At 33.2% G+C, this 27,699-nt stretch overlaps 1 protein-coding gene across 1 annotated transcript in view; it reads left to right on the forward strand.

Annotated features, from left to right (window-relative positions):
* Window positions 1–27,699, forward strand: part of DOK5 (docking protein 5) — an 83,304-nt gene that overhangs the window by 39,598 nt on the left and 16,007 nt on the right. The window contains exon 5 of the mRNA XM_074288643.1: window positions 7,570–7,705. Within this exon, the coding sequence (XP_074144744.1) occupies window positions 7,570–7,705 (136 nt within the window). The remainder of the gene's footprint in view (window positions 1–7,569; window positions 7,706–27,699) is intronic.

Consider the following 27,699-nt stretch of genomic DNA (forward strand, 5'->3'; position numbering starts at 1 on the left):
TCTAGGTCTCTATATTTTGAAAGTTTTGTACTCTTATGTAGTTTATTCATTATAAGTATTCAATATACAGATATCCTTATATATTTTTTAAAACATTCTTAATTTTTTATGGATTGATTTTCTTTCCAGAAGCTTTTGGGTGACAGTTCTGCTTGCAATGGTATTCTGATTTTAATGTACTTTATTTCCTAAATTCTCAAGAAGTTGTTGTGTGGGAATTTATCATTTCAATTAATGAAGGCAAATTTATGGTGTATAGTTTCTAATCACCTGATCGTGTATTTCTAGTTATTTTGTTGAATTTAACAACCTGGAGTGTTATGTTGCCCACTTTCTACTATTTTCCATCAAAATGTGGATTGGTCAATATGTCCTGGATAAAAAGCATAGCTTTCCTGTAACTTATGGGTTTATGATTAAATGTGAGCTATTATTATCCTTCTATTTCTATACATAACTCCACATAACTTTATTTTGTTGAATGCTTCTTTGTTGCCATATTGTTGGCTGAATTCATGGAGATGCACATGGGGAGTGTGGTGATTTGGATATTAGCCATATGATTTATACAATGATGAATAATTTTGTTGTTTTTGTGTCAGTGGTTTTGTATGCGAAACTTATTGCCATCTAGATTTATTGCTTATTAATTTCTAATGTTCCAACACAGAGAAAACAAAGCAACCTTATATGGGTTAATAGAAGGAATACTGTGCTTAGTTTCAGGAACATTGAGTTTGAGCCCCAGCTCTGTCATCTGCTAATTATGTGACCCTGAGCAAGCCATACCAACTCTCTGGGTCTAAAATAATGTATTATAAAATAAAATGTTTGGATTTAAAGATTCCAAAAATCATTTCAGCCTGAACATTCTATATAGAAAGGATTTTGAATGACAAGAGTGAAAATTAACATGAAAGTTGAAATATAATGTAGGAGTAAACTTCTATTTAAGCCAAGATGATTGAGATAGTCATTCTGTATGGATTAGGACACACATGAAGGATTTCAAACTACCCCTCTAGGTTTTCATATTAATTTTGAACTTTCCTCCAGTTCTTCCCTTAAAATAGATCTTTCTTCATATAAAATTGCACTTACCCAATTAATTTCTGCCCATTGCTTCTGAAGTTGAAAAGTGTAATTAATTTTCCAAAAACTATCTAGCCTGTAGAGGCAGGAAAGAGTGGGGGGTATCTCTAATTTTTTTATTATTTATTTTAAAATAATTTTTGTTTGCTTTCTTTTGTTGTTAATTCCTAAAAAGCCAGAGAAGCAAAATTGTCTTGCCTGAATATCTATAACAGAAAATAGACTGTGACCCAGGACATTTTTATCATTTTATATGGAAAGATCTTCCCCAAAATATAACTAGAATAGCAACAGCAGCCCGTGTGAAATGGTTATCATTATACAAGATTGTATAATAGAGAAAATGATTGTTTCACAAGGGATGTCCAGTTCAAATCTTTTTTATAAATTTGATAACTGATTACTGGATTAGCTAGCATGTCTTCTTGTCAAGATATCTCTTACTTGCTAGTGGAATTAAATTTCTATCTCTGTAGTGGGAGGAGAAGGGAAAAAGGAGGAATTGCTACCTCCTAAGCTAGAGAGAGCAGACTCCGGGTGGCATTTGGCACACTCTGTAGAATAATTAATTTACATGAATGCACCTTATTTCTTTGCTAGAGAGACACACATCCAACACCTCAGACATACATAGTTGTTCTTAGTGTTGTCTTTTAAATGAAATGATCAGATAGGTCAAGAATCTGAGGAAAAGAATAAAATACACATATTTAAGAAGCAGCAGTCATTAAATGGGATGCAAGAAAGCTGCATGAAAAGGTATTTTGGGGAACATATAAATTGAAACATTCTTTAAAAAGAAATCATCAGTGCTGAGAGCACTTCATTTAATAAACTTAATTGCTGTTGAAGCTTTCATTTGAAAAGAAAGGTAATTTTGTTTTTGGTGAATTTGGAACAAAGTGTTATCCTACAATCAACAAAAAAGCAAATGCTCTATATACACTAAGTATTGTTTGGTGCTAGAAGAGAGTCAGAATGTAATACCACATGTACAATTATCCTCCAATCTTATTATCCACCAATGTCCCTGACTTTTCTATCACTAACATAATCTTCAGTGCTCTAAAACAAAAACAAAAACAAAACAATACAAAACTTAACTTGTGTTATCATCTAAGTCTTTTCTTGGTCTGAGTTCATGGTGGCAAAGTAAATTTTTTGGGGGGAAGGTAGAAAAACTTTCTCAAGGACCATTCAAGTTTGCATTGAGAGAAACAAAGAAAATACTAGAAATCAGATGTATCTAATATAGGAGGTTATAAATCAATTAATAATGTGATCTTAAACTACATTAATATAGGAATAAGGACTAAGGAAGGAATAGTTTTCTAAATTGTTTTTCTATTTCTTTAATTAAAGCTTTTTATTTACAAAACATATGCATGGGTAATTTTACAACATTGACCTTTACAAAACCTCTTCGAATTCTTCTTAGTCTTACTATATATACTTAGATAGTATTATTTTTTAGTTCTGGGTAGTACAGTTTAATATAATGTTAATTAAATATTAATGAATATATCAATAAAATACTAAATATTACTAAATATGTTAATTAAATATAGTATTAATAATCTGGACAGCATTCATATAAAGGCATTCATGCACATACAAAATGTAAAAATAAACATACTGGCACAAAGTCCCTGTTTCTTAGAAATATCAGGATGGATTGGTGTCATGTAAATTAAACCATGAGAAGATTGTCTCAGAACCCTTGTTTTGTTTTCTCTGGTTGTCTTTTTTACATGTTTGTATTAAGGAGGAGTCTACAAGAACACAATTTTGGGGACTAGGGGTATTCCATTTCAATCTTGAAAAAATTCCAAGATGAAAGCCCTATGTAAAGGGAAAGAAAGGACAAAAAAAAAACAAACAAAAAAACCAAAACCAAACAAACAAATAAACAAACAAACAAAAAACAAAAAACAAAACAAACAACAACAACAACAAAAACCCCACACACTGTAAAAGGGAATATATGTGGATTTTCCCTTAAGAGCATATCTTTATAAGTGTGACTTAGAGATATGTTAGGAACACCATACTTTTGATTTATAATCTCTCTGAACATGAGAAATGGACATTACTGGGTAGGGGATGAAAAAGCAATAGACCATTTGTAGGATTTAGGGTAGTAAGAACATGGGATTTGATGAGTAGAAATGCATTTGAGGAATCACATAGCCCATCTAGTTCTTCATCTTTTATAATTGTTCTTGTTTGTCCTTCATTCTCAAGCATCATCATGACATCAAGGAGATGATGTCATAAGATGCAAGTGAATTGGATTCCAGTCAGGGAAGACTGTACAAGATCACCAGCATCACTTTCTCTTCCAGAGCTATCTAGGTCCAGTGGCCAGACATGAATCAGAAGAACTCCAAATGGTCCTGGATTCAATGGGAGACCTCAGTCTTTTTAAGCTAAGATCTTTAACTAGTCCAGTTCCTTCTTGATTGGAAGAAACTGCTTGTTAGTAACTCAAGTGGAAAGAAGAGGATAGATGCATGATATTTGGTGAAGAGAGATTACAAGAATTAATAATTGATTGGAAATAGGAGTGAAGAAAAGGGCTGACACAGTTCAGTCTTGGATCCATTGAAATATTGTAAAAACACGATTGTTCCCTAGAAAAGTGAAAACTTTCTATCCACTCTAATATCCTCTTTTCTGAGCCTTTTTAAAAAAATAGATGAAGAAATGAAGTCTCAAGGAAGAACAAATAACTTGCCTAGAGATTGATCCATGTTTCACTCTCATCCTACCTTTGCCAATTGAATTAAATAAAAATTTGATTAAATTCTGTTGTATTTATTAATGCATTTAAAAAAACTTATTTCAAAACATGTCATATCAAAAAACATTTAAGTCAAAATTGCTCATATCAGCCACTGTACTAAGTGCTAGTGATGCAAAGAAAAGAAAGACATCTTCTGCCATGGGGGTTTTGCAATCTAATGGGTAAGATAGCATAATTATATTGCAAATAATTATGCAGAAGTAAGATCTATGTAAAATAAACTGGAAATAATGTTATAAGAAAGGTGCTAGAATTAAGGAAGACCAGAAAAACCTTTTTGAAGAAGGTGGAATTTTAACTCAAATTTGAAGGAAGCCTGCAGGTGGAAGTGATGAGGAAGGAAATTTCAGGCAGGGAGGAGAGTCAATAAAAATGAATTTAGTAGGACTATGGAATGTCTTGTCTGAAAAATAGCAAGGAGGCCAATCTCACTAGATTGTAGAATACATATTTGGGACTGAGGAATAAAAAGAACACAAATGTAGGAAGACGGCAGAATAATCTTTAAGAAAAAGCATTAGAAAGAATTTCAAGAAAATTAATGAAAAAATGCAAATGAAGGTGGCTTAGCTATACCAAACATAAAACTACATTATTAAGCAGCGGTCACAAAACCATTTGGTACTGGCTAAGAAGTAGAGTACTCTATCAGTGGAATATGACAAAATAGTCAATGACTATAGTAATCTAGTGTTTGACAAACCCAAAGACCCTAGATTTTGGGATAAGAACTCACTATTTGACAAAAACTACTGGGGAAATTGAAAATTGATATGGCAGAAACTAGGTATTGACCCACACTTAATACCATATACCAAGATAAGGTCAAATGGGTTCATGATTTGGACATTAAGAGTGATATTTTAAGCAAATTTGAAAAAACAAAGGATGTTTTTACCTCTTAGATCTATGGAGAAAGAAGGAATTTGTGGCCAAAGAAGAACTGGAATACATTATTGAATATAAAATGGATAATTTTGGTTATATTAAGTAAATAAGTTTTTGCACAAACAAAACCAATGCAGATTAGAAGAAAAGCAATAAACTGGGAAAATTATACTCAAAGGTTCTGATAAAGGCCTCATTTCTAAAATATTTAGAGAATTGACCCAAATTTATAAGAATTCAAGTCATTCTCCAATTGATAAATGACCAAAGGATATGAACAGACAATTTTCAGATGAAGAAATTGAAATCATTTCTAGTCATATAAAAAGGTGCTCTAACTCAGTATTGATCAAAGAAATGCAAATTAAGACAATCTGAGATACCACTACACACCTCACAGATTGGCTAAGATGACAGGAAGACATAATGATGAATGTTGCAAGGAATGTGGGAAAATTGGGACACTGATACATTGTTGGTGGGATTGTGAATGGATCCAACCATTCTGGAAAGCAATTTGGAACTATGCTCAAAAAGTTACCAGACTGCACATACCCTTTGATCCAGCAGTGTTTCTACTGGACTTATATCCCAAAGAGATCTTAAAGGAAGGAAAGGGACCCACATGTGCAAAAATGTTTGTGGCAGCCCTTTTTGTAGTGGCAAAAAACTGGAAACTTAGTGGATGCCCATCAATTGGAGAGTGGCTGAATAACTTATGGCATATGAATGTTATGAAATATTATTGTTCTATAAGAAATGATCATCAGCAAGATGATTTCAGAAAGGCCAGGAAAGACTTACATGAACTGATGCTAAGTGAAACGAGCAAAACCAGGAGATCATAGTACATGAAAATAGCAAGATTATATGATGAGCAATTTTGAAGAATATGGCTCTTTTCAACAATGAGATGATTCAGGACATTCAGGTTATGATGAAGAAAGCCATCTGGCTTTTCCAGAGTGAAGACTGTGGAAACTAAGTGTGGATCAAACATATTCTTTTTACTCTTTTTATTGTTGTTTACATGCATTTTGTTTTTTCTCATTATTTCCTTTTTGCTTGGCTTTTCTTGTACAGCAAGATAATAATGGAAATATGTATAAAGGAGTTACACATATTTAGCGTATATTGGATTGCTTGCTCTGTAGGGAAGGGAGTGAGAAGAATGGAGAGAGAAAATTTGCAACACAAGGTTTTATAGGGATGAATGCTAAAAATTATCCATGCACCCATTTTAAAACTAAAAAGAAAAAAAAAAGCTTTAATAAAAAATAATAACAGAGAAAAAAGAAAAGAAAAAGGACTAGAGAAAACTAGCAGATGTCAGCCTTTTATGTTTTTCAATGAAGAGTTCTTTTGTTATTCTAGAGATAACCAGTGGGTAGACTTAACAAACAAATAAATAAAACAATGATCCTAAAGTAGAGGGATCTTATAAATGAGAATAGGGTAGACAACTGTTTTCTAGAATTAAATCATTAAGAATATCTTATGCTCTATGTGTCCTAAGTTAACAAGTTGTCTCTTCATTTATGTACAAATTATTATGATACTAGGCAATTGAGGTTATCTGAGGAAAGATGTATCCCTAGAGTCTGGAGATCTCTAGATAAAGAGTTTGGAATTTAACTTCACCCATCTTCTCTGTGTGTCAATTTTCTTTTTGGTGAAATGGAGATACAATCTTTTGTATTTTGAGGATCAGATCAAATAAATTGTATGAAAAGCTTTTTAAAGGAAAATGCTAAATAAATATAAGCTATTGAGCTAGCAAGCAAATTGAATAATCAATCATCTATGTCTTTTTTGATTATATAAAATATGATTGAAATGGACCTAATTGACTTCCTCTTAATTATGCATCATTCTCTCCATGAAAATTTGCATTTTTCTTTTAATGGTTCTGTATGGAAGTGATATTTCTATTCATGCTTAACATTGGATTCCAAAGGAGCATGCTTCCTTGAAGAAATTTTGTATTGGAATCCACAGAATTGGAAAGGGAAAAAAAGGTCTTTACACATTGGCACTTTGTGGAAAATCTGTTGCCTAGGAAAACATGGACACCAATCAGTTAAGGTGATGATGTGTGGCTAGGTTGAAATCTGCATTGATGGAGCAAATATTCCCATTTTGTATTCTGAATACAAGGTACTGACATAGTTAGCAAACTAATTCAACAAAATTTGTCTATTTCTTCAATTAATTACTTCTTTAGCTGTCTATAGAGGCAAAGTCAGGGTCTTCATATCATGAGAGTGTACTTAATACTGGAAATAATTTGATATTTGCCTAAATGGAATAACAGAACCACAAAACCTTCATTTTTATGGGATCTTGGACATCCTATAAAACTGCATATTTACTAAATCTCTCCTGTGAATTCCTCCCATATAAATATGTTTTTACTTTCCTGTTTGCTGGACTCTAACAAAGAAACCAAAGAACATGAGCCTCACTGTTTATTTTCATGACAAATAACTAACTGCCCACATAATTTTTGGCTCTATCTGAATTAAATTTGAACTCAAGTCTTCCTCACTTCAAATCTAATGCTTGACACATTGCTCCACTAGCAATCTCCATTAAAATATAAGTTCCATAAGAGTTCATTTTTACTTAAATTTCTACTCCCACCCAGTGATTAACAAATACTTTACATGTGATAAGCAATTAATAAATTTATGGTGCTTTACTTTGAATTGTATTAAAGACCTTCTTGATTAATTGTTCTAGTAACTTGAATCTCAGGCAATTTCTGTGTTTTGTTTTGACAGGATGTGTGATACTGGGGAAGGACTTTTTATCTTTCAAACAAGAGATGGAGAAGCAATCTATCAGAAAGTACACTCTGCTGCCCTGGCTATAGCGGAGCAGCATGAGCGTCTGCTTCAGAGTGTGAAAAATTCAATGGTATGTTTGACAGTTCTTTTTGTTATCTAACACACTGCACCAGTGTCAACTATGGGGTTTCTTGTTGAACATTCAATCAGCATCTATTTAGGGCAATGATTTGCTTCTATACCTAACCCCTTTTTATTTGCTTCTAACATAATACACTAGAATGGAAATATAATAAAAATAGGGACTATGTCATATTTTATCTCCTTGTTTCTAGTGCCTAATACAGAGTAACTTCTTTTGTGTACATGTACCACCATAGCTCAAAATAAAATCCTTCCTTGGCTCTCTTTTACCTACCAAATATATTTCAAACACATTATCCTGACATTTAAAGTCTTCCACATGTGGATCTAATTTAAGGCTTTCTAGGCTTATCCCACACTCAGTCTGAGTTTTCTTCCTTCAAGACCCTCACTTGCAACCTTCTTTACATATCTCCTGTTAAAAACAATGTCTTTTTTGTATGATTTAGTTATGTTCAATTCTTTATAATCTTGTTTGGGGTTTTCTTAGCAAAGATACTGGAGCGATTTGCCATTTCCTTTTCTAGCTCATTTTATAGATAAAGAAACTGTGGCAAACAGGGTTAAGTGATTAGCCCAGAGTAACACAATTAATAAGTATCTGAGACCAGAATTGAACTCAGGAAAATGAGCACTTTTTGGTCTAGCACTCTATCCACTGTCCCACCTAGCTTCCCTTTTTATATTTTTCACATGAATAAGTTTAAAATTCTTATATATACTTATCACATTACAGTTTGTGTCATATTTATTTGCATTATACAATACACTTCTTATATCAGAGAGGGCATGATACTGGGGATTTTCTGGACAACTCTCTAAGGCTCTACATTAAAGCAAAGAAAAACCTACCAGGGCAGAGGGAATTTTACTCAATTGGGAATTTTCTATGTTGATGACATTACAGTTTTCCTTTTGTAATACTTGCATTATCTAATACACAATCTTTTTTATATGATTTAGTTATGTTCAATTCTTTATAACCCTGTTTGGGGTTTTCTTAGCAAAGATACTGGAGCGATTTGCCATTTCCTTTTCTAGCTCATTTTATAGATAAAGAAACTGTGGCAAACAGGATTAAGTGATTAGCCCAGAGTAACACAATTAATAAGTATCTGAGACCAGAATTACTTCAGTTTCCTTGTATATAATCTCTAGACTGACTTCACTAGCTTTGTGAGGAATTGCCCCAGTTTGTGGGCACATGTTTTTCATTTTAAATTTCCTTATTATTTTATCTTATGATTAATGAAGAGTATGGAAAACCTTCAGATTTTCTTTTTAGAAATAATAATTGCACATTAATATAGATTAGTCTGATTTTGCTTGTTCCTTGACAGTATAGTTAAGTTCTGGTCCTTTTCAAGTTCATGAAACATGAGCAATTTTTCAATTTCTTATCCAGCTTCAATCAAAGTGACAAAGTTTCAAAAATACATGTGAATTTTGAAGAAGTATAAAGCAGAGGGAGAAGTCAGAAAGTCGTGTTGGAAATTCTATGTGGGAGCAGAAAAACTAGTATTCTTTTTATTCTTTTGTATATAGAGACTATACTACCAACTCACTGTCTCTAGGTCACCTTCTTTCAGAATTTCTTTTCTGTAATGGGAATGGATTTATACTTATCCACCTGAATTTTCTCACCCAGCTGCTGTAGTGGTCAAGCAGTCTGCACTTTTGAGAAGGCTGGGGTTGTAGGTTGGGAAATAGAATGAAATTACCTACCTCATTTTGTACTGGAGCCTCTAACCTTAACCTCATTATTAAGGCTTCCACCAACTGAGCTAGTCAGAAACATTTCAGCAATATGGTAAAGTTCCTACAAATATTCTGAAGGCCAATGGAGAAAGAACAGGTCCCACTGTGATATGTAGGCAGCTGATCCCTTGTCCAAATCACAAAATAAACTTTTTATTATGTTTACTTCCCCTTTATATGTGCTTATACTCTATGGTTTCTGATATATTTGGGGGATTGAATTCTTTCTAGTGCTTTCAAATATTTGTTTCAAAATGTTTTCCAGCAATTTTAAGCAAACCTAACTTTAGCCGAGTATTATTAGAAATACGTTTCTAAAAGTAGTTTTTGTTACCATGCCCTCAATCTTTATTTTCTTCTGGAGGGGTAACGTAGTATAGTGGAAAGAATATCAAAGAATCACTCAGGAGTTCTGGGTTCTAGTTCCAAAGGGTAATTTTTAGTCATGTAATCTTGGGTCAATCATTTCAATCATTCTTTGAGCCTCCTTTTCCTCTGATAAGATTGCATTAGATGATTAAAAATTCCTTTAAGTACTAACATTATTTGTTCTACCGACATCCCTCACCATCCCTACTTTTATATAATTTTATTACTCTTCCTTGGAAGAGTTGACTGAAGAGTTTGGGGGTAGTGTGGATTTGAGGACAGATGAAATGCAAGATTGAAAAGTTTTAGTTGTCTCATTTTATTTGATAAATACTTTCCAGCTGAAGGAGACACTGTGGTAGAGTGAAACAAAAGCCCAAATTTGGAGTCAGGGGACTGAGTTCACAATCCAGCTCTCTTAGTAACTCCGTGGTAGTAGGCCAGTTATTTTACTTCCCCAGGTCTTAATTTTGTCCACTGTGTGATGAGAAGATTGTCCTGGAGGGCTTTCCCAACCTAGATCTATCTAGAGGGCACAGTGACATTGCTGTGTACATTGCTAGGGTTATTCCCTCAGCAGCAGCAGGGCTATTTTTGCCACCTTTGAGGCATCCCCTGTATCAATGACTGATGTCTAATTTTGGAATGAGGAGTGGCCATGTCCAAGGAGCCAATCATTCCCGGAATTCAAACGTCACTTCAGTCTTTCCCTCAAGGGGTAACCTAGAGATACAGCACTTGGAGTTGGCTGTGGGCCATAGAAGCCTGGAACACAGTATTATGTCAGAGCACTTTCTCCAAAAACAAATTGTATCGTATCTTTAAAAAACAGTCTTTAAAGCTGAGGCAGCCCAAAGTGAACCCTTCTTTAAAATGTATTTAATACTAGATTTGGACCACTTAGTTTTTAGAACAAACTTCATTTATCATTGAGATTTCTCTGATATTGGATTTCATTTGTTGAGATTAAAAAAATACTGAAATTTGTTACTGATTCATAATCCTGTGTTCACTATGTGGCTCAGTCATTCACTGTATGCTTATGGAATATTTACTGTATTCTAAACACTGTATAAGAAGCTGGGGAAAAATGTGAACATAAATAAAAAATTGATCCCTGCCCTCACCAAGTATGTACAATGTGGTCTCTGACTGGGATGAGGGAATTCAAGGAGTATTGTAAAGTTTTTATCAAATGCTTAAAAAAAATTCACCCTTACTTTTAAAAATAATGTTGTGTAGCATTTTGGAGGAAGGACAAGGGAATCATGAAACCAAATCTAGAGAATATTTAGGGATAAAAATGTAGTTTTTTTTTTTTTGTTTTTAGGTTTCCAATTCATTAGGTCAATTTTAAGGTTAAATAGTTATAATTGTAATTATATTAATAGGTAGCAGCAGTGGTAGTGGTATTAGTAATAGTTCATATCATAGTAGCAACCTGTTAGTATGCTAGAGTTTTAGTCCCTAAAACTGAAGGTTTCTCAATTTTTAGTGCTCCCCTGCTGCTCTTCTAAAGAGTATCATCTCAATATAGCAGAAATTATTTTCTGGCTCTCATTAAGAAGATTACTACTTAAATGATATGTCTACATTTCTTTTTAAGCAATTATAGGCTATTGTCTAAATGAAACCCATCTCATTTGTTGGTACATCAATTAATTAACATTTACTGAGACGTGTTGTGTTCATGACACTATGCCAAGTGCAAAGGTTTATAAGAAAAAGTCCCTTATTTCAAGTAGAATCTAGTGGAGAAGATCTGACATGTAAACAAATAAACATAATGCATTTATTATAAAATAATTTCCTTTGTTTAATACACTTAGTGATAAATTTTAAAAAGCCGAGGGAGAATTCATTTCTGACTGAATCATAAAGAAAGTTTGAACAGTCTTGAAAGAATAATAGCATATTTACAGGGAGACACTGAAATAAAGCCATCATAGAATGGGAAAAGGGCATGTGAAAAATGAATATTCTTTTTGACAGGTTAAATCTAAGATTAATCATATATGGCAAAATGCATGTGTGTGTGTGTGTGTGTGTGTGTGTGTGTGTGTGTGTGTGTGTGTGTGTGTTTGTGATGTCAAATTAACTAAGATGAAAATTAGAGTTACAGGATTGAAAACTGAGAGAGTGCTGCACAGCATGTAGTCTGAGACTCTCATTTGACAGAGGGAATTGAGTCCAAGAAAGGTTAAATGTCTTGCCTGGGTTAAATGACCTTGCCTTAGCACAGCTGCTAAATATCAGAGCCAGGTCCTCTGACTCGAAAACCAGTATTTTCTCCTTCAAATCATGCTCCCTCTCAAAGCATGACTTAGATATGGATGGAAAACGTCTCAGGAATGAAGCCACAGTAAGCCAAACAGATTTATCTGGACTTTTACTGTATACTTTGAAGTTTCACTGGATTGTGATGTCATGTGATGTGATAGGGCCAAATAAAAATGCTGTGGATTCTCCCTGGAATTTTGGACTGTGTGTCCTAGCAGAGATAAGTGAATGGCATTTTTGGAATACTTCATCTTCAGTATTTTATAGCAACATAATTAACAGTCTTAATGTGCAGTGTTATGTTTTAATAGTCACTTTATGCAATTATTAAAAACAAGCCGTACCCTATAAAGCCTTCCCTAGCAGCTGTGGGCACATTTACTAGACAATTAACTGCTGTTTTTCTCAGGGTTACAGGGTGACAATAACAATAATAGCAGACAGTTATAAAGCACTTGGAAATGTGAAAAGTGCTCTGTTTCATTTAAGACTTATAACCTTGTGAGGAAGATACTAGTTCCTATGCCAACCCCATTTTAGAGCTAAAGAAACTGAGGCTCATAACTTTTTTTTCCTATAGTCAAAACAATAATTATGAGAGGCAAAATTTGAATCCAGGTCATTTTAATTTCAAATATAACATTTTGCCTTCTATGACATTCTATTGCAGAATAAACATAAAAATTGTTTTGCTATTAAGATATTTTGGTTATGAATGGAGTGAAACACAAAATTCTCTGATAGTGTCAAATTGTGTCATGGACATGAGCCTTGATTCTTGACTCTTGAAGATTATGAGAAACCATGAGATCTGGCAGTTTCTGTCATTGTGGATAGACTTTCACTGTATCTCTGGAGACAGGTTAAATATGTTGTACCGACTAACTAACTATAGCCATAAATTATTTCCTATAATGATATTCAGTGAATTAGGTGCCACAAAAGTGGGTGGTGAGCAGTATATTCCAAAATCTAGCTCAGGTATGAGAATCAATCAAGCTAAAGTCCTGTGGTATACACAGTGCCTTACATCTTTGTATCATAAATACTTTTTTTTTTTCCAGGAGAAGAGGCTCTAGAAATGGTAAGGAAGAAGGAAAGGGAAATAAACATTTATTAAGTGCCTATTATGTGCTAGATATCAAGTACTTTACAAATATCTCACTCAATTCTCACAGAAACTCAGGACTGTCTAAAGCCAGATTTCAACTCAGATGTCCTGATGCTAAACAGGGCTATATTCCTAGCCACATTTAGTGGTGAATATTAATGAATATAAGCCCTTCTCTTATTTTTCCTCCTAAAACTCTAAAATAAGAAGGAAAGTGAGAGGAATGAAAGAAAAAAGAAAAAATCTGATATATACATTTAAATATTTATTTAATATTTTTATTTTCCCCAGTTACATGTAAAATAATTTTTACATTTGTTTTTAAAACTTTGAGTTCTGGGTTTTTTTCCTCTCCACCCACACCTATTAAGAAGGCATATGTAAGTTGTACAAAACATTTTCATAAAAGTCATGTTGTGAAAGAAAACAGATCTCCTTCTTAGTCCCTCCAAAAACACTCAAGAAAAATAAAGTAAAAAATATGCTTTTATCTTAATTCAGATACAATCAGTTCTTTCTCTGGGTATAAATAGCATTTTTCATCATAAGTCCTTCAGAATTGTCATGGATCAATAAATTTCGTGAATAGCAAAGTTATTCATAACTCATCATGCCACAATATCATTATTACTTTGTACATGTACACTTCACTTGAGTTCACAAAGAACTTTCCAGGTTTTTCTGAGAGCATTCTGTTTATTATTTCCCATAGAACAATAATATTCCATCATAATCATATGCTATGATTAATGGGCATCCTCTCAGTTTCCAATTTTTTGCTATGAATAGCAAGCTGCTAAAATATTTTTGTATATATATCCTTTTCCAAGAAATTTGCTATATTTTAAAAAAATAGTAAATAAGTGATTGTTGATATAGTATTTACATGGGAATTTGCTATCTACAAAGACAGATCATTAAATAGAGCAACGAATGGAATCATGATCAAAGGTCAAATCTATAGTAAATTAGAACACAGGTTAAAGATGAGAAAATACACTGAGAACAACCACAACAGCTTTAACTGTTTTATTCAAAGCGTATTCAATGACCAGTACCAATTTAAAATCTAAGCTTGTGTACCTAATAAAGAAGGATAGAAAATTACAAGTTATATTACCTCTTAAAACAATGGAAAACACATATCACCTCCAAAACCAATGAAAAGCAAATGCAAACCTGTGGGAGTTTTGACATGAAACTCAACTCAGCCACATCATTTCAAGAGCATTCAAAGATGAAATTATCAGAAAGACAGTGAATAGATGGGCATAAAGAATAAAATTTCCAGTGTAATTGTTCATTTTTTTGCACATAAATTAAAGGCATAAGTGCACATAGTTGTCAGCTTTACTATTTTTCCAGAGTCACTGAAATCTTATGGCAAGACAAAAGTCAGGATGATTAGTGGCCATCCAGGATGCAGTGAATGACTTTGGTTCTAAGCTCTACAGCACCTGCTTCAATTGCCTTCATAGATGTTGGAGCAAAATGTACTCACACACCCATTTTACAAGGGAAAGTCTCCATGTGCTTATAGTAAATACCCCTCTTATTCATATGTTTCCTTATCAAAGAGGGAGAACCCCCACATTTAAACCCTAACACTTTGGTCCTATTAGCACAAGGAAGTTGACATGACTGTTAAGAAGATGAAGTTAGGGAAAATAACAGAAGCAAACCAGATAAACAGAAAAGAAATCTATACTTAGGGTGATGCAATCTTGAAATCAACAAGTGTTATCTAATAGATATGTTTATGTATGCATGTATATATATATATAAATATATAAGTATATATATGCACATATACATACATACATACATAAAGAGTGTGTACATGTATATACACACAAAGTATTGCAAATATTAGTGAAATTTTAAGCTTTAATTAAATATAAGGGAAGGTAATATAACATATAGTAAAATATGATAAATGATATAAGATAGTCAACTAAGTTACTCACTAAAGATACAATACAAAGATTGTGTTGGATCTGGAATCAGGAAGACCTAAATTCACTGAGGAAGTATCATTTATGGTTTCATTTTCCAGTGTTTAGTGTGTGATTTTAATTTTTGCATGAAACAACTCCTTGGGGGTAGACCTTTCAAGCTACATTTGGTTCTATTGAATCAAATGCTTTTTGTTAATCCAAGCAATAAATGTAATACGATTTGTTTTTCTCCATGTCTCTTAGTGTGAAAATCTTTTATAAAAGGATACCCATTCATTTTGCATATTTTATCAGGAATGACAAGAATATTATATATGCATACATTATTTACAATAACAAAATATTAATAACATTTATACAATAGTATAAAGAAATAAGCATAGTTGAATTTTATATACCTCTTCAAAATTTGCAGAATAATTTATTATTTACTATCTTATTTGAACCCTATAGCAATAATTAATACATGCTTATCATTTTAATTTATAGATATGAAGACTAAGTTCAGAAACTGAATTGTCTGGATCATTAATAGCTATTTTATTTATAATATGTAAATTTTTACAAAGTGTCTTGTAAATATTATCTCATTTTACTCTTGGGATAATCTTGGGAGGTTAGTGCTATTATTTTTCACATTTGTAAATGAGGAAACTGAGGCAACTAGAAGTTAGGTAACTTGCCCAGGATTACAGTTAGTAAGTGCCTGATTTGAACTTGGGTCTTCCTAACTCCAGCTCCAGCATCCTAGCCACAATATCACTCTGATGTTTATTAATAATAGCAGTAGCAGCAGCAGCAACAACAACAATAACAACAATAACAACAACAACAACAACAACATTGACATATAAGTAATAAGCATTAGATACAGGATTTGAATGTAGGTCTTCTGATTTCAGAATGGACCTTTCCATTTAATTACATTATTTTCCTCTCCCCCAAGTAACATTCTCCCAACTTTTGCATGCTCTATATCCAGAGAATGTACATATATATATATATATATATATATATATATATATATATATATAATATAGTTTACATGAATTTTAATCTGCACCAGTGAAGGGAAAACCCATGTTGATGAGATCAGATTCATTGACATGCTGATATATGAATGTGAGCTTTGTTCACAATCTCCTAAAGTAATAGTACAGATCTTAAAGTGTGCATGCGAAGTCATGCTCCTCCTTAAAGAGGAAGCAGAAGATTTAAAGCCCAGAGAATTCTCAGAGATCCTGTCTCTAATGTCTTTAATAACTTCATTTCACAAAGGAGGAAACTAAGTCCCAGGAAGGGAAATGTGACTAAGCTGATAAGAACATAAGTGCCAATTCCATTGTTTCTTTTTTGCTCCTACTCCAAGTTTTTAAAGCTGTATATAATAAAAACAAAAGCAAAATTCTAGATACTTCTGCTTGACAAGGGCATTGAACTTCTAATTTTAAAAGCCACAGACATTTATTAAACATCTGCTTTATGCAAAGCATCATGCTTGATGCCTGGAATGTGAACACAAAATGATAAATAATCCCTGAATTCAAAGAATTTATATTATACTGGTGGGATATATCCCATAGGATAGAGATGGCTAAAACATTATTAAATAGTGAATATTATTACCTAATGGGGAGAAGACTATAGATAAAATGGGGGAGTAGTTTTGTAGGGACAGATGAATGAATGTGTAGGTAGGATGGACAAAAAGAAAGGTATATGGCAGTTCCTGGCAAGGACTCATCAGTAATCTAGTTGACCTCAGGGTATATAGCCAGTCTCAGAGAGTCAAAAAAGCTGGTATATAGGTAGGGAAGAGGAAAGAATGAATCTGTATATAAGGAAATAAATGTGTATGTGGTGTGCATGCATGTGTGTGCACTGTGACTGGTTGTTGTCCATTTTTCAAGAGGACCAAAATAGCATCACTATGTTAGAGTCAAGTGACAGTATGTCCAATGGTGGCGGATCAGACCAATAAAGGTATATGTGTATATGTGTGTGAATGAATGGGTATATGCATATCATTGAGGAGAGATAAAATACAGATTAGGGCTTTCAGAAAAATCTTCCTATAGGAAGTAGCATATTAATTGATCCTTGAAGGAAATAGGAATCTTTAGGAAAGAGACTGATGCTCTTAGGAGCCACCTAAGTTTCTGCAACAAGAATAAAATAGTTAGACTTGTGCTTTAGGGACATTACTTTGCGAGCCATAGGGAAGATGGATGAGAAAGTCTTAAAGTTGGAGGTCCATTCAGGAGATTATGGCAGCAGTCTAGGCAAAAGGCAGTGAGCATTTGAACTATTATAGTGGTCCTTTAACAGAGATAAGGGGAAAATGAAAAAAAGGTGATATAAGAGAAGTAGCTAGACAGCAAGTGATCGAATACATGGATGAAAGAGAACAAAGAATAAAAGGCGATTCCAAAATTGTTTTTAACAACCTAATTTCCCCATAAATAGAAAGGACTACTTTAAAGCATAATAGGGGCTCTACTGCATCATTACTAATTGTTGCCATTAGTGTTGTGTGAGAAATAGTCAATGATTTACAGTTTAAAATTAGGATAAATAAAATATTCATTTGTTCAGCTATCCAACATATATTTAAGTTTATTTTCTGTACAGAGTATGATTCTGTTTACTTTGTAGTAATTTATTTATTTATTTTTTTAATGAAATTTCCTCTCCCTTGAATGTGGGTCAAAGCATGATATTTTCACTTTTTTTGGTGGTAGTGTATTTTTGCTTGTTTTTTATGTTTAGAATCAAGTTACAGTGTGTCCAACCGTGGCAGATCAGACCAATAAAGGCTTGGAATGTTGGGCACAATATATTGCATATGAACATTTGGGGAGGATTCCCCATATTTGTGCATTTCACATTTCTTTTTAGCTGCTGCAATTCTTCTTTGTTCATAGAGCTCAGCATCTTCTTTAAGCCAAGGACTGTGCTAAGGTCTAGGGAAACAGACAAAAAATGAAATAGTTTCTGCCATTTCATACCCATATATAAGTTTATACAATAAATACCAACTATACTAGGTAGTTAAACCCAGTGAATTAGCAATTGGAGGGTGAATCAGAAAAGGCATCGGGTAGAAGGCAATGCTTGAGTTATGTCTTGAAGGAAAGAAGAAATTTTATTGGGTAAAGGTAAAGAGGAAATATATTTCAGGGATGAGAGACAGCCAAATGCATAGAGAGTATGTGAAGATCAAAGAGAAAGCCTATTTGGCTAGAATGTAGAAATATAGAAAATGAGGCTTAAGAAGATAGGTGGTCAGTTTTTTAAAAACTTTAAAAGTCAAACAGAAGAATTGGGTCTTATTATTTGATATTAGAGGTAATGGACAACCACTGGAGATTACTAAGCAATAAAGTTATATAATCAGATGTATGTTTAAGGAAAGGCTTGGGGTAGACAGATTGGAATGGAGAGATATCTAAAACAGGGAGATCATTTGGGACTCTTTTGAAATATTTCAACTTAGAGGTGAACAGTATTTGGTGGCTTGGTAGGCAGAGAAAATGAGTCAGATTATGAAAAATGTTGTGGAATAAGAAATAGCAACATTTGGCAATGGTTTGAAATGTGGGAGAGTGAGAAATTGATGAAGACATTGTGTTTACAAACCTAGGAAGAATCATGGTGCCATTGGTGGAAATAAGGACGTTTGAAAGAGCCATAGGTTTGGCCTGGAAATTCTGTTTTAGAAATGTTGAATTTGTGGAATTTTCTCTGGGATATCTAGTCATCTAATTTAAAATGTTCAATAAACATTTATTGATGAGAGCTTGAAATTCACTGATAATATTGACAGTCTGTGTGTGTATGTATGTGTATGTGTGTGTATATTTCTGAATTATCTGTAATGCTAACATTACTTGACTAGAATTTTTTGAAAAACATTCTTTGCTTTTGGTTGAGGTAGGATATTTGGTTTGATGGTTCACTTAGGTCCCTTGTAACTTTAATAATTTTATAAACTCTTAGAAAGTGTACATTTAGAAGGAAAACATATCATTGGTAGCTACCAAATATATACCCATACTAATAAATATCCCATACTAAACAACCCACGAATATCAAATTGAGACTCTTGAGGCAGCATTTTCTTTCAAGTCTTTGGAGGAATAGCTGCTTCAGTGTATAGGTGTTAGGACATTTGTACATTGCACAAGGTCAATTTAAGAAATACAGAGCGTGTTAAGCATGCAAGGAACTCTGGGTGAGTTTTGAGTTTGTTCCCAAAAACTTTAGATAGTTATTAGTAAATCAATATGAACTGTCCTTGTTCCCTATGGAAAGAACCACCAGAGCACAACTGATTCTTCAACAAATTGCTGAGATTGAAATTCTGGCTTCCAAATGGTCGGCTTCATTAACAGTATAACTTGTCAAATATATAGCCACAACGGAGTCATTGTCTTAGCTGTACTTTTGCTCCCGAGTAGTTTAATGTTTCCTTCATTTTGTCCTGTAGCTCACACATACTCTTTTCTCCCATTCCTTTTTATTTTTCTTGGCAGTAGAAAAAAATAGCACCTTCCCTTCTATGTTTCCTTGACAGTTCAATAATGTTCCATGCTATCGGTTATCATGGTGATAATTTGAATGCACATCACTTTCTGTGTGGTGTCAAAACAAGAGAGCGGAGCAGTAGAAAACAAAGGAATCTAGTTGGGTGGCAAGAGAGTAAAGGCCTATGCCAGTCATCTGTCAGGTCTGGGAATCCAGAGTGTTCAGATTGTAAAAGTTTGATCCATTATAAAAACAGAAGAGAGTACATGTTTTGAAAGGGAGCTAATTTCCACTTTGGAGGATAGTCAGCACTGAGGGCTGGGTGTCCAAGGAGACTGGTATTGAAGTGATTTTATATTCCTCAAGGTAGCAATTGCATTTTGAATCTCCTTGGGGCCTAGATTTTCTGCCAGATGATGTCTCTCAAATGATGCAGATATAGCCCTGTCCTTAGATAATAAAGTCATTTTGCCTTTGTATAGAAACAGCTTGTGCATGAACACATTACTGAGGCCTCATTGATGATGACTTCATATGCTCAATATTTACTCAAAAATAAGCTATTTTCTATTGATTCATGGACTTCAGAGTGTTAGTGCTAAAAGGGACTTTTGATAAGGGACTTATATACCCCTTTTCGTTTTACCAATTAGGAAACCAAAATGAAGGGGGAAAATGTCTTGCCCAAGGTCAGACAATGAGTTCTGGTCCTAGCTCTACTATAGATCCCTATTTTAATACTTTATTCCACTGTAGTATTTAATAGAGTATTATAGATATCACCATTTCTTTCTCTTTTTTTTTTTTTAGCAGTTCTCAGCCAGTTTTTTTTTTTTGATTATTGATCATTGACAAAAATTCTCGTTACATTCACCCTAAGTTTTAACTCTCCATTCTTCTAACTTCTATATCCTTGTCAAGGGTGTCCACAGTGTTCTGATATGATAAGGTGAATTGGAGGAATTAGGGATAGGGACTAGATTTGTGATTTTGTTGGTACAAGGAGTTATTTGAGGAATCTCCTTTGCTGAGGAATTAGGAAATCCCCTCTACTGATGCAGGTCAATATCTTATATACAATCTAGAGTCTTAGAGCCTTGCCAAGGACACTGAGTTTAAGGGACTTGGCTAGTGTCAAAGCAAGTACGTACAAGAGGAGGAATTTGAACAAAATTTTGTCCAAATTTCTGAAAAGATTTTCCATGGCTGGTACATGTGGATGTATATTGTAGGTGTTCATAGGTGGGCTACTATCTCACCTTGATCTGATGAAACTTCTTTATTCAGGTTCACTTAGTTAATTAACAGTAATTTTGCTTCTAAAGGACTGTTCATATAGACAAATGGTAGCCTGACAAAGTGATAACTTACTCTCTTGTTGATTCTTCCTTTCCTAAGCACACTTATCAGAGCTCTTATTTCAATTGAACAACTATTTGTTGAGTGCTTACCACTTGCTCTGGGGGAATATAAAGTCAAAAATGAAAAATTTTCTATTCAAGAACTAGGGAGGAGTTGTGGTAGTGTAAGGGAGTACTTAGTAGGGGGACTAGTACAGAAACATTTTTTTATCTCTTGGCTAAATATGAATATCAGTCCTTTGACAAAGTAAAGTGCATCCAGGAGAGTTTAAAAAAAAAAGAATTATATTAGTGGATGACTTAACCATTAAGGGATCACTGAAAAGTATTGGGGATTCAGGAACTGAAAAAGTAAATACTTAGGGAGACTTGTTAATGTTCTATAAGTTTTTAAAGGATTGTCACAGAGAAGGTTTCAGCTCATTATGCTTGTCGCCAAGTATAGAAAGAGGAACAAGAGTTGGAATTTCAATGGAGATAGATTTTGACTGTATGGAAAGAGAACAAAGCAACATTTCCTATGAATTTGAACTTTGTGAAAATCTAATGACTTGCCTTGAAGAGTAGTGAGCTTTTCCCAATTTGAAGGTCCTTTGTACTTTTAATTCTACCTTATTATCAATCAAGCAAAAATTTTTCTTCCTTGAAACTTTAACCTACTGTTTCTAATTCTGCCAAGTTTTCTGACATTAAAATCCTCTTCAAATACTTGAATATTATCATACCCCTTTATCTACCCAATTTCCAACTTCAGTTCTCCAGATCTTTAAGTCCTATTTAGCTTTTTAAGTAGGTTATTCTAATATGGAAGAACAACATATGCCTCTATATTTAGACAGTAGAATGAGTACCTTCAAAGATGCTTTTCATTTAAAAATTAGTTATTTTTTAACTTTCTTTTTTAAAAAATTGAGTTCTGAAATCTCTTTTTTCCCCTCCTGCTGCTCTTCCACCCACCAAAGAGGCAAACAAATGATGCCCCATTGTACATATAAAATCATGTAAATCATATTTATATATTAGTCATTGCAAAAAAGAAAAGAAAAGAAAGTGGGAAAATCACACTTCAATTTGCACTCAGAGTTCATTGGTTTTTTCCTCAGGAGATATAAAAAGCATGTTTTTGTTTTCATCATGAGTCCTTTGGAATTGTCTTGGATGATTGAGCTTGGCCCAAGTTTTTCAAAGTTGATCATGATTAAAATAGTTTACTTTGCACAATGGTCTCTTGGTTCTTCTCATTTCATTTAGCATCAGTTCATATAGTCTTTTTTGAAAACACCCTCCCCTGTCATTTCTTATAGCATAGTAGTACTCTATTAAAAGCATATGCCACAACTTGTTCAGCCATTTGCCAATTGATGTGTATCTCTTTAATTTTCATTTATTCGCCTCTAAAAAAAGAGCTGCCTTTAATATTTTTGTACATTTAGGTTATTTTTCTTTTTATTTGATATCTTTGTTATACAGACCTAGTTGTGGTTTTGCTGAGTCAAAGGGTATGCACCATCTTATAGCTCTTTGGCATATTTGCAAATTGTTGTTCAGAATATTTAGACCAATATACAACTCCACTAACAATTTTTTAGTGTTCTCTCATCCCTTATTTTTCCTCCTCCCACCAGCATTTGTTATTTCTGAGAGGTGTGAAGTAGTTCCTCAGAACTTTTTTATTTGTACTTTTCTAGTTAGTAGTGAATTAGAGCATTATTTTCCATAGGATTACTATCAGCTCATATCATTTGATTGTTTATCAGTTGGGGAATTACTCATTTTTAGAAATGTAATTTAGTTCCCTACATATTTGAGAAATGAGGTTTTATCAATGAAATTTTTGATATATTACATTTTCTATGGTGCTTTTTAGGAAAATGTCATTTCCATGATTATCTCTTTTAATTATCTCTTTTTGCATTTAATTTGTCTGAGATGAAGATTGTCACTCCTACATTTTTTGAACTTCTATTTAAGTATAATAGGTTCTGTTTTAGCCCTTTATATTTATTCATTTGTGTGTTTCTGTTTCAAGTATTTCTTTTGAAGCATTTGTTCTGGATGAAGAGAAAAAAATACATTGTAAAATTCCAAACTAAATGTAATTATAATGTATGAGGTACTTTTTAAAGGACAGTATCTGTTTCTTGCTGATAAAGAGAATGGAAAATATGTTTAGTTTTCTTCAAGTCTTCTTGCCTTTATTCTAATCATCTCTCCTTGCAGTCATTGTCTATCACAGTATATTTTAGATTAAAAACAAAACCCTTAATGTTACTATAGTATATAAAGTAGTTATTATATTATCTTAGCAAGTTATGGTCTTGATCCTAGAATAAATATACAACATATGATTCTAGTTTTTAATCTATTCTGTTGTCCAATTCCATTTTATGTGCAAGCTCATCCCATTCATATTCACAAATATAATTACTGTATATTTCTCTGCCTCCTATTTTCTTTTCTTCTCTTTTTTTATCCTGTCCTTCCTCAAAAGTCTGTTTTGATTCTGAGCACTATCTATTTAATTTGTTCTTTTTTTCCTTTTTATCATTCTATCACTCTCTCCTCTCCTCCCCCCATCTCTTATTTCCTTCCCATTCTATTTAACACACACACATACATACATTCTTTACTCATTGAGCTAATTCTGTTGAAAGAAGTTCAGGCACTACTCTCCATTTCCACCTTCATTATAAAAGCTCTTCCTTGTGTACCTCTTTTATTTTTATTTATTTTTTTAAAAAGCTTTTTATTTTCAGAACATATGAACGGATAATAACATTTACCCTTGCAAAATCTTGTGTTCCAAATTTTTCCCTCTCTTCTCCCCACTCCTTCCCCTAAATGGCCAATATATGTTGAACATATGCAATTCATTTATACATATTTCCATAATAATCATACTGCACAAGAAAAATAAGATCAAAAAGGAAAAAAAATGAGAAAAAACAAAATTCAAGCAAACAACAACAAAAACGAGTGAAAATTCTATATTGTGATCCATACTCAGTTCCTACATTCCTCTCTCTGGGTGCAGATGGCTTTCTTCATCATAAGACCCTGTGTACCTCTTTTATGTGAGAACATTTTCCCCATACTCCTTCTCTCATTTCTCTTTTCCCAGTGAATCCCTCTTTCCCATCCTTTCATTTTTTTTGAGATCATTCAGAAATAGTTAATTTACATTCCTGCCTTTTGTTTTTCTAGCTGTCCTGATAATGATAAAGTCCTCATAACTAGAAAGAAGAGAAACAAAAGTGGATATAAATAAAGACAGGATAAAACTAGAAATACTCATCTTATTATTTTTAGAGCAAGAATGACAGCATGGCCCACATGAAGTTACAGTCACCAAATGATAATAACATCCAATTCCCCAGCATTTGTATTTCTGTCCCAGGAGAGTGGGTAACTGCCACTTAGTTTTGCAATTATCATTTTAAGCAGTTTTGTATTGATTAAATGAATCTGCTTCATCAAGCAGAAAGAGCCCCAAAGAATACAACAAATGAAATGATCTCAATATAATAATCCCAACCTTGAGTCTTAAATGATGCATGTGCATGTGCTTTCCCATCCGTGGGTATGATCAGCCTTTGAAATAGAGCATTGCCAGTCATAAGAGATAATAGATTTGCTCTATAAATAAATGTTTTCTTTTAAGTGCCTTTGCCTTCTAAATTCCAATATTATCTATTTTCTTTTAGAGGAAACATTTGTTATGGATGAAGGAGAAAAAAATGCATTGTAAGACTCCAAACTAAATGTGATTATAATGTATGAGATACTTTTTTTAATGGACAATACCTTTTTCTTACTGATAAAGAAGATGGAAGATAGATTTAGTTTTTCTTCAGGTTTTCTTGCCTTTATTCCAATCATCTTTCCTTGAGGTCATTATCAATTACAGTACTTTTTAGATTAAAAACAAAACACTTAACATAATTATAGTATATAAAGTTTGTATTATATTATTTTAGCGAGTTATGATCTTGATCCTAGAATAAACATACATTATGTGGGGCCTCAAAAATAAAACCAAGCTCAAAGCAAGGAGGAATTCAAATCTTAACAACTTCTGAAATATATTCTCCTTTCTTTGATCTTATTGTACAATCTGTCTTCACCATGTTCTCCTTTTTAGTCATGCCCACACATACACACACACACACACACACACACACACACACACACACACACACTAATTAGTTGTGACTTCTTCTACAGTATGGAACTGTATGCTGTAAGATTAAAGTTGAACTTGACTTTTGAGTTTTGCCAGGATTACAGAGTTAAACAGTATTTCTACAAAAAAAAGCTAGTGCTTTAGTAGATGGTTTAATGAAATGCTGTGGCTCAAACTTTAATCACTTTGTGTCTAACCCACTGGCTATTATCCTTTTCAAATTTAGATAGACTGGTTTCCAGATGGAACACAAATTGTCCATTTCCTGGCCCTTCAAAGATTTTTTGGAGCTGCCAAAATTTGTGCTTTTCTCTTCTTTCTCCTTTTTTCCCTCCCTCTTTTCTGTCTTTCCTTCCTTTTTACTTCTACCTTGTCCCTTCCCCTTTCCCTCCTCTCTTTAATTGAATTTCCTTCTTCTTTTCTCTTGCTCTTTCCTTTTCCCTTCCCTTGTTTCTCTTTTCACTACTTTTCTTCTCTTGCTCTTTCACTATTTCAGAAAGTCGTGGCTTTGGACCCAGAAGACATATAAATAGTATGTATCGTCCTTGAGGTTAAAACCAAATGCAGAGTGAAAAAGAATGCCTGCCTTGACAAACTCTGACATATATTTTCCTTCCCTTGACCATATTACAAAAAAAAAATGTTGTTTAAACATTTACTAAACTTTGTTGCAAAGTCACTTCCACACCCTGATAAGATATATGAATAAAACCTTAATCAAGGAGCTAAATATAATTTAACTATAAAATGGCTTGTTAAAAAAAAATCATGCTCCTCAGCTACTTAAATAATTTGAAATGTTAAATTTTTTTTTTGCTATTTCCCCCTATCTTTACATTAGCATACTGTGAAATATATATTTAGGGGAAAACAAGGTTTCCTATGCACATAATATAGTCCTTTCTTCCTTGATTAAAGAAGCTTTCTTAACCAGTAGATGAGCTTTCTCATGAGGAAAACTATGTGGTTTCTGTTTATTATGAGATGTATTCTTTTATTAGTATTATTAATTTTAAAAACAATAATTATTTCCATTGTAGAAAAGGAAAACTCTGGGGCTAATGTCCCTTAAAAGTAATTTTTTTTCTTTTTTGTTTATGTATTTTGGGTTTTTTTAACATTCTTTTTGTAGTGGAGCAGCTATTTTTAAAATAATATTTTATTTTTCCTCAATTACATGTAAAAATTGAATCACTTTTTAGAGTTTTTCAAATTTTATCTTTTTCTCCTCACCTTCACCCTCTCTGAGATGATAATCAATCTTATATAGATTATACATATGCAGTCATCTAAAACATTTCTTTATTAGTCATTTTGTGAACAAAAACTAGAAAGAAAGAAAGGTAAAGAAAGCAAGCTAGCAAGGAAGAAAGGAAGGAAAGAAAGGAGGAAAGAATGAAGGAAGAAGGGAAATAAGAAAAAATAGTCTGTATTCAGGGAAGGAGAGAAAGGGACAGAGAGACAGAAAGAGACAAACAGAGACAGAGAGACAGACATATTTTCTTCCTAAAATTTCTCCAAAGTCTTTTATAATTTATCCTTTTATAGTGCATAGAACACGATCTTCTCTATAGTGGTAGGGGTTGTGTTTATTTACTAAAATGAATACATAAATAAATGATTATAGTGGGGTTTTCATTTAATCAGTCAGCAAGTCATAGACTAAGTGGATTTTTTGTGTAAGGGTATAGGAAAGAAATAAACTTTCCCATCCATCAGAGGGTTAAATTTTATTAAAGTGGGAATGAAGGGACATTATATAAATGTAAAAATATGTACTACATATATATATATATATATATATATATAAAAGATAACTTTGGAGAAGCTTATAACATCTGGAAAAATCAAAGCAGGATTCATGTAGGATATGTTATTTAACCTGAATTTTAAAGATAATTTGGGATCCTAAGGTGGATGGAGTCCATCCTTTGCATGTGGGGAAATGTGTGCAGAAGCATAGAGATAGAAGATAAGGAAATCATAATAAGAAAGATAATTTGGGCCATAGAGTATATGTGAAGGGCAGTAATCTATAATAGGGTTGGATAGGTAAATTGGAGCCAGGTTATGAAGGACTTTGAATGCTTATTCGAAGAATTATTTAATCCTAATAGTAATAGGAAAATACTGGAGTTTACTGAACGAAGGGTGACATATTCAAATTTGTGCTACTGGAAAATCACTATGGCAACTGTGTGCAAGATGAATTGGAAAAGGAGGAACTTAAGGCAAAAAACTAGATTGACAGCCATATGAATGGAGAGAACTGGCTATATGTGAGAGATGTGGAAGGTAGATTGAAAAGCCTGGATCCTTCCCTTTAATGATTTCACTGTGCTGCATGCATCCCTGTTGATAAACTTATAAAAATAGCATGGGATCACATTGTAAGAAGCTTGGGAAGCTAACCTAGACTGACTTTAGGCTTCC

This window comes from Sminthopsis crassicaudata, chromosome 2, assembly GCF_048593235.1.
Source record: "Sminthopsis crassicaudata isolate SCR6 chromosome 2, ASM4859323v1, whole genome shotgun sequence".
In the NCBI taxonomy this organism is placed as follows: Eukaryota; Metazoa; Chordata; class Mammalia; order Dasyuromorphia; family Dasyuridae; genus Sminthopsis; species Sminthopsis crassicaudata.